Source organism: Durio zibethinus, chromosome 4 (genome assembly GCF_047325235.1).
Source record: "Durio zibethinus cultivar Kanyao isolate XHJ-2024 chromosome 4, ASM4732523v1, whole genome shotgun sequence".
NCBI lineage: Eukaryota > Viridiplantae > Streptophyta > Magnoliopsida > Malvales > Malvaceae > Durio > Durio zibethinus.
Genome location: NC_143165.1, coordinates 35,902,514 through 35,910,872, shown reverse-complemented (window position 1 = coordinate 35,910,872; position 8,359 = coordinate 35,902,514). Strand labels below are relative to the sequence as shown.

Here is an 8,359-nt window from a genome sequence, read left to right as displayed (position 1 = left end):
TATAAAAGAAAGAATTGTAAATGTTGAAATTTAAATCTTAAATTTATTGGATATCGATATTATTTATAGTGATAATATAAATTAATTGAATTAAGTTTTTAAGATTCAATAAATTCTTTTATTTTTTAATCATGTTTGTTTATTCAATATTTGTGACAAAATTTAAACAAAGTGTTAACAAATTCTTTTATTTTGTTTCCTTGAACGCCAATGTCAAGTCCTGGAGCATGGATGAGAATTGAAACGAAACAGATAAAATTAATTTGTAATTGCAATCTAAAAGCAAGGCTAGCTATTGGAGGCTATCTTGTCGAAAGAAACATGCCAAAAAAATTTAAATATTTCAATTCTTCCGCGCCAATGTCAAAGTCCTGGAGCTGACAGTCTTGTGTCGTTGCCTTGTTCATAATCTTTTTTGCTTTGTCAAACAAAAAGTTTCTTCGTTTTCATGTCTATTATTCTTGAATTATATATATGCACACATAATTACGTATAGAAAACAAATAGAGTTTTGACTTTCTTTTTGTTGTTTGGAGGACCCCGAGGATCAGTTCTTTCTGTGCCTCCTTGGGTTGGACTTCGGAGATGATTTCAAGTGGTCCCAGACAAGTGGAAAATGTTGCATGCCATTGCGGCAATGCCAGCCCCCAGGTGAAAAATCCTCCTGTATCATGGTGACACGAACTAGAGAAATCAACAAGGCTGCAGCAGTGAACAAGTTTTGGCTTGTGTGTGAATCCAGGAGACATTGGCCTTGGCAAGTTGCACATAATATGATCTTGATGACACATTTTATATTGTTAGAAGGCAGGACTTGGCCGGCAGCCGCCGGAAATGTTCTTTTCAATGTCCAAAGCATCTTCCGTATAACACCTGTCTGTGATCTTTTAGTTTATTTTTGTCTATCATGGTTTCCCCTCAATCTTTGTTGGCATCTTTTGACTGTCTCCAAGCAACATTCTCAGTTCACATACAGCTTCTAGCTGGCGTCCCCAAGTAATTACTAGTGGTAATATTTCTTAAAGTATCCTTCAAAAGTTGGGATTCTAATAAAATAAGACTTTTTTGGATTAGTTCAAGTTGATATAAGAATGGGATAAAACCAAACCTCTACATCATTGGCGTTGTCTATATCAGAAGCTTATTATTAAAAACACCATAGCATGTAATTGACCAAAGATCTTTTTTTATTGGTCTCACGGTTGAGGTAACACCAATACCACCAGTTTTGCCAATCCAGACTCGTTCAAAAAGCAGGAGCTTATCCTTCTGAATTGTTCCCAGTTTCAGAAGACAATGGCTTCTTTTTCAATAGAAGATTTTGTTGGTGATGGGGTTCTGAAGGAATTGCTTCCAAAATTATTGGAAGAAGGTTGGGACGACGTCCCAACCCTAAAGATCATGAACTCAGATGACATGGCTGCAATCAACATGACACAAGATCAAAAGGTTAGTTATCCATATAGCATTCATCTCGAGAGAAATCTTTTCATATAGCAATCACTTGATGTTCATATGTCCATGACCTTCTATGTTGAACATCTAGCCTAGCTCAAAACAAATGAGATATGATTTGGTTCTAATGATCAAAAGTTAAGACAAACAGCTAATCCACCCATATGGTTTCTTTTTATTGTTCTTCAGGATGCTCTGGAAATCCGAACATACCTTCATGATCGTGATCTGATGCAATATGGAGATAAGCTAGAGGCCTCCGGGAAATGCCTACCTGAGCTCCTTAACTTAAGCACTGAGGATCTATCTTCACAATTTGGCATGAAGAGGGGACACATCGCACGTTTCACAGATAGAATCAATCCATGCACAGATCCTTTGCCCAAATCATATTATCTCACTGAAAGGAAAATAAAGGGTACACCATCTAGAAATAACAGCATTTACAGGAATTTTGCATCTATCAATTCCAATAAGATGCAAAATACAGCAAAATCCATTGCCAGGAACAGCACAAATAACGACAGGCTGCTGGAAGAATCACTGGCCGGTTTCAAGATTAAAGATGCACATGTCTTTAAAGGGATTGTTGCAGCAGGACCAGCTGAGCCTCGAGCCTGTGGTTGTATACAACCTCCACCTGTGGTTGACTGTGTTGCACCTTACTCTGCTCTCCAAAACATATCGGTTCAGAAATTAAGTCCTGAGTATAAGATTGGGATGGAGCGTTTGGTGAAATCCAAGACTCCACCAATGAAAGCTTCAGAACTCTGGCGGGATAAGCCAGCTCTGCTCCTCTGCATTCGAAGACCTGGGTAAGTCAGAAACATTATATATCCTAGCAATTTCATCAGTTTCTTCAACTACATTTATCAGACGCTTTATTGCAACTTAGTCAAGTAGGATTTGCATCAACCAATATTCTCATAATTTTAATTAAATTACATCAACATCCAGTTTCTAGGCACTGGCCACAAATGGTAGTTGATGAAATATAAGTAGAATCATGAAGATCACCTGTAAGAGCTAAGATGAGAACTAAATGTCCTGTATTAACAAAAAACTGTAATCACATGCAAGGAACCCTGTTAGTGTGTTAGTGGTTGAAGCAACTAGGTATAACATTTCTACTGGCACTTTTGTAATAGGTTCTGTCATCTGATCAGTTTAGGTAACATGATGGATCTGTGCATGGTGATCCATACTGTTAGGCAAACAATTCTTGTAGTAGTTAAACAAACTTTTGTATATTAAAGCCTATATATTAATGAAATGAAGCTCATGATCTGCAGAGCCAATTTACTTCAAGTGACAGATTAGTTTCTTCTTTTTTTTGTTCTTCCTCTGCTCTAAATCCTTCAATTGGTATCGGAGCATTCTTTAAGGTCTTAGAGGACCTGTGAGTTCCAAAAAATTGAGTGAAAAGCCATCAAACACTTACCAGCCAGCTTTTGTCAACCTTAAATGGCCTCAAGCAATTGCTCCATACCTCCACCTCTTATTTTTTTTTGGTGAGAACTACCAGATATGGGCTGTCAAAATGAAGACTTATTTGAGTGCTTTTGATTTGTGGGAAGTGGTGGAAAATGAGAAGGAACCACCACAACTTCCTGCAAATCCAACAGTAACTCAAATGAAAAATTATAGTGAAGAAAAAGCAAAGAGGTACAAGGCTAAAAGCTGTATAGAGTCTTCAGTTTCTGATGACATATTCATTAGAATCATGACTTGTGAAACTGCAAAACAAGCTTGGGATGTGCTTATGGAAGAGTTTCAAGGCAGTGACAAGACAAGACAAATGCAAGTGTTGAATCTTAGAAAAAAGTTTGAAGTCTTAAAAATGAAGGAGTCTGAAAATTTAAAGCAGTATAATGACAGACTTATGAAGATAGTAAACAAGATTAGATTACTTGGTGAGGAGCTGTCAGACAAAAGAATTGTAGAAAAGGTTCTTGTCAGCTTACCAGAAAGGTTTGAGTCAAAAATCTCATCCCTTGAAGACTCCAAGGACCTGACCAAGATAACTCCAGCAGAATTGTTCAATGCTTTACAAGCTTAAAAGCAAAGAAGGGCTATCAGACAAGAAGATTCAACAGAAGGTGTTTTTACAGCCAAGGAGAAAGGTAAGATGCAAACAGAAAGCAAAGGCAGAAAATAAAGAGATCAAAGAAACAAAGGTTCTAGAAACAGTGAAAAGAAAAGAAAGTTCCCACCTTGCTCTCACTGTAAAAAGACCACTCACTTGGAGAAATATTGCTGGTACAGACCTAACATACAATGTAGGTACTGTAAGCAGCTTGGTCACATAGAGAAGGTATGTAAAAATAAAAAATAGCAGCAGCCAGATCAACAAGCCAGAGTTGCTGACAATCAACAATAGCTAGAAGAGCAAGTTTTTGTTACAACTTGCTATGGAACCAAAACCTCCTCAAGTGCATGGCTCATTGACAGTGGCTGCACACATCATATGGCATCTGATATCAACATGTTCAAAAAACTAGACAAGACCTACACCTCTAAAGTCAGAATAGGTAATGGTGATTTCATAGAAGTCAAAGAAAAATGAGTAGTGACAGTTGAGACACCAACAGGTACCAAACTCATTTCAGATGTGTTATTTGTGCCTAAAATAGATCAAAACCTGTTAAGTGCAAGACAGTTGCTAGAAAATAACTACTCTTTAGTTTTCAAAGACAAGGCATGCATAATTCATGATCCCACTGGCCATGAACTCTTTACTATTAATATGAAAGGAAAATGTTTTTTCTTGAATTGGCATGAAGCAAACTCCTCTGCATATGCTACTTCACATGATGAATCTTCTTTATGGCATAAAAGGATGGGACATTTCAACTACAATGCATTGAATTTCATGCATAAAAATGATATTGTATTAAACATGCCTACTGTTGAAGTCAGTGCTGGAATGTGTGAAGTCTGTCAGCTAGGAAAACAAAGTAAGTTGCCATTTACAATTAACAAAGCATGGAGGGCAACTGAAAAACTACAACTTGTTCATACTGATGTTTGTGGTCCTATGAGAACCTTGTCCTTGAATGGCAGTAGATATTTCATTGCTTTTATAGATGATTTTACCAGAATGTGTTGGATTTACTTCATGAAACAAAAGTCTGAAGTTACAAATGTATTTTAGAAGTTCAAGGCTTGGATTAAGAATCAAAGTGGCTGTAAAATTAAGATCATAAGGTCAGACAATGGTACTGAATACACATCTGACAGATGTAATGAGTTTTGTGAAGTTACAGGAATTGAACACGAACTGACAGCAACTTACACTCCACAACAAAACGAAGTCAGTGAAAAAAAGAATAGAACAATCATGGAGATGGCAAGATGCATGCTGTTTGAGAAGAATCTTTCAAAGAAATTTTGGGCAGAGGCAGTCAATACCTTTGTCTATTTGCTCAACAGGCTGCCCACAAAAGCTTTGAAGGGAAACACTCCTTTCGAAGCCTGGTATGGAAGCAAACCATCAGTGCACCACTTCAGAGTTTTTGGCAGCATTTGTTATGTGTTTGTTCCTGATATCAAAAGGGACAAGCTTGATCAAAAAGCAAAAATATGTATTTTTCTGGGCTATAGCAACATCACCAAAGGCTATAGGACTTATAATCCACTTACAGGCAAGATGATTGGAAGTAGAAATGTGAGATTTAATGAGCAAGGTGCCTGGAATTGGGAAAAGTCAAAGGGAGAATCAGTCAAGTAAACTGCTGCAGACATGATAAGCTTCCAAGATCAAGAAGATTATATGTTTGAAAATGAAATCATTGATCATGAACCAGTGAGAGGAATCAAACCACTCACAGATATTTATCAAAGATCAAATGTTGCCATTCTTGAACCTGCAAGCTTTGAAGAAGCTGTCAAATTTTCAGAGTGGAGGAATGCCATGAAGGAGGAGATTTAAATGATTGAGAAAAATCAAACATGGATACTGGTTGACAAACCAAGCAACAAAAACATCATTGGTGTTAAATGGATTTTCAGAACAAAGTTGAATGCTGATGGTTCCATCAACAAACTTAAAGCTAGATTGGTAGCTAAAGGCTATTCCTAGCAGCTTGGTGTTGATTTTTCAGAGACATTTGCTCCAGTTGCAAGGTTGGACACCATAAGGCTGCTATTAGCCTTAGCAACTCAGCAAAGTTGGAAAATATACCAACTTGATGTCAAATCTGCCTTCTTGAATGGTTATCTTGAGGAGGAGATTTACATTGAACAACCTGATGGTTTTGTTGCCAAGGGACATGAAGGCAAAGTCTATCTACTCAAGAAGGCTTTGCATGGATTAAAACAAGCTCCAAGAGTGTGGAATTCCAGAATTGATGATTATTTACTGAAGTTAAGATTCAAGAAAAGCTTCAGTGAAGCAACATTGTACATTAAAGTTTTTAACAGTAATGATCTGTTGATTGTTTCTTTGTATGTTGATGATCTTTTAGTGACAGGTAGCAAATCTGCTCTTGTGGAGGATTTTAAGCTCCAAATGCAGGAAATTTTTGAGATGACAGATATGGGAGAAATGTCTTACTTTCTTGGAATGGAGATTCATCAAGACCAGCAAAGAATCTTCATTTGTCAAAGAAAATATGCAAATGAAATCTTGAATAAGTTTGGGATGGAAAATTGTAAACCAGTCAACACTCATTTGGCTCAAAATAAAAAACTTATTAAGGAAGATGGAGCTAACAAAGTTGATGGTTCTATTTATAGAAGCTTGGTTGGTTGCTTATTGTATTTGACAGCAACAAGGCCAGACATCATGTATGCTGCAAATTTACTCTTTAGGTTCATGCAAAATCCTAGTGAGTTACATTTTAAGGCTGCAAAAAGAGTGTTGAGATATGTCAAAGGAACTAGTGAACTTGGAATTTGGTTCAAGAAGAATGAAAGTTCAAGATTGGTTGGATTCACAGACAATGACTGGGCTGGCTCTCATGAAGACATGAAAAGCACTTTAGGCTATGTGTTTTTCATTGGATTAAATGTGTTCAGCTGGAATTCAAAGAAACAAGGAACTGTGGCTCAATCAACAGCAGAAGCAGAGTATATAGCTGCTGCAACTGCTGTTAATCAAGCAATTTGGCTAAGGAAAATTATGATGGATTTGAGTCAAAAGCAAGATGATCCAACAGAAATCTTTTGTGATAATCAGTCAGCAGTTGCAATGATTAAGAACCCTGTGTTTCATGGAAGAACTAAGCATATTAAGATCAAGTATCACTTTATTAGAGAAGTTGAAGCTGAGAATGAAGTGAAACTGGTGCATTGCAAGTCAGAAGATCAAATTGCAGATATTCTGACCAAAGCCTTACCAAAGGCAAGGTTTGAAACATTGAGGAAAAATCTTGGTGTTTCCAGTAGAAATGCCAAGGAGGAGTGTTAGTGGTTCAAGCAACTAGGTATGACATTTCTACTGGCACTTTTGTAATAGGTTCTGCCATTTGATCAGTTTAGGTAACATGATGGATCTGTGCATGGTGATCCATACTGTTAGGCAAACAACTCTTGTAGTAGTTAAATAAACTTTTGTATGTTAAAGCCTATATATTAATGAAATGAAGCTCATGATCTGCAGAGTCAATTTACTTCAAGTGACAGATTAGTTTCTTCTTTTTTTGTTCTTCCTCTGCTCTAAATCCTTCAAACCCCTTATTCCCTGGCCCCCAAAAGAACGTAATAAAATGAACTTATTTTACTGACAAAGAAACTGTGTTTATATCATCTAAACAATGAAAATTGATTGGTTTTGCTGTCTACATCTGTTGCAACATGATAACAGGTGCATCATGTGCAGAGCTGAAGCTCATCAGCTCTATGCCAAAAAGCCAATATTTGATGCCCTGGGAGTTAAGATGTTTGCAGTTCTTCATGAGCATATAGAATCAGAGGTGCCTGGTATACTTTATTCAAAATATTGCTCCAATAAACTCCTCTTTTTCCTCAGATATTAATTTTTCTGTGCAGGTAAAAGACTTCTGGCCACGCTATTGGGGAGGGGTTGTAATCTTTGACCAGGCTATGGGATTCTTCAAAGCTCTTGGAGGTGGGAAATTACTTAAGGACAAGTTTCTATCAGGATTTGTGTTCAACCCCCGGGCTATTGCTAATTATAAACGTGCAAAAGCTATGGGAATAGAGCAAAATTTTAGAGGAGAAGGTGAAATTAAGGGTGGGCTTTTTATAGTTGGCCAGGGAGGAACTGGAATTGCTTACCAATTTATTGAGAGGAATTTTGGCGATTGGGCTCCTGTAGCTGAAGTTGTGGAGATCTGCACTCGATTACAGGTAATCTTTGTGAACTCTCTAATTCCAAATTGTGGTGTTGCTAATCCTTATCACATTATTTTAATCAACTTTTCTTCAATGTGATACAGAGCCTAAAGCAAGATCAAGGAGCTGCTAGCAAATCATCCCAAGAATACGAGTGAAGTGGTGGTTTCTCATATTTCTTATCTACTTCAGATTCATCGTACAATAAACTTTCTATCCTTAACATTGCTTGTGTTTCTCTCTTTGGCTTGTATTAGTATGAAATTGAGCAATACCACTTTTTTGATCGTAAAGATTATATAGGTTACATACAAGAAATGGTACACATACGCAAATAATGTAGCTTTGTTGGTTTGTAGTACCCTCTATGGCTTGGATTGGAAAGAAATTCAGAAAATAAAATTCATAATAAAATGAAATTGAATGAAATAATCATGTACCTTCTCAAAAGATAAAAAACTTTATGACTCTTCCAATTCTCCTCCTCCTCCTCCTACCTCTGCATAAATAAAATTGTTCTGGAATTATATTGCTTGCAAGATCGAACTCTTTTACTGGTACAACTTGAACAAGTGTCATATGTTCTGGTCTGATTTTATTCATAAAG

At 36.8% G+C, this 8,359-nt stretch overlaps 1 protein-coding gene across 1 annotated transcript; it reads left to right on the top strand.

Moving 5' to 3' along the window:
• The first annotated feature begins 509 nt into the window (after positions 1-509).
• Positions 510-8,113, top strand: LOC111287060 (uncharacterized). Its single transcript, XM_022877262.2, has 5 exons — positions 510-1,449; positions 1,645-2,270; positions 7,262-7,370; positions 7,447-7,767; positions 7,857-8,113. Exons 1-5 carry the CDS (start codon positions 1,297-1,299, stop codon positions 7,908-7,910), a joined length of 1,263 nt encoding a protein of 420 aa, XP_022732997.1. The 5' UTR covers positions 510-1,296; the 3' UTR covers positions 7,911-8,113.
• The last annotated feature ends 246 nt before the right edge of the window (positions 8,114-8,359 follow it).

Excerpts from the sequence above, each read along its gene's own strand:
- LOC111287060 (XM_022877262.2), top strand. The coding sequence starts at position 1,297 with ATGGCTTCTTTTTCAATAGAAGATTTTGTTGGTGATGGGGTTCTGAAG. Across the intron at positions 1,450-1,644 it reads ACATGACACAAGATCAAAAG|GATGCTCTGGAAATCCGAAC; the intron begins GTTAGTTATCCA and ends ATTGTTCTTCAG. Across the intron at positions 7,371-7,446 it reads ATGAGCATATAGAATCAGAG|GTAAAAGACTTCTGGCCACG; the intron begins GTGCCTGGTATA and ends TTTTCTGTGCAG.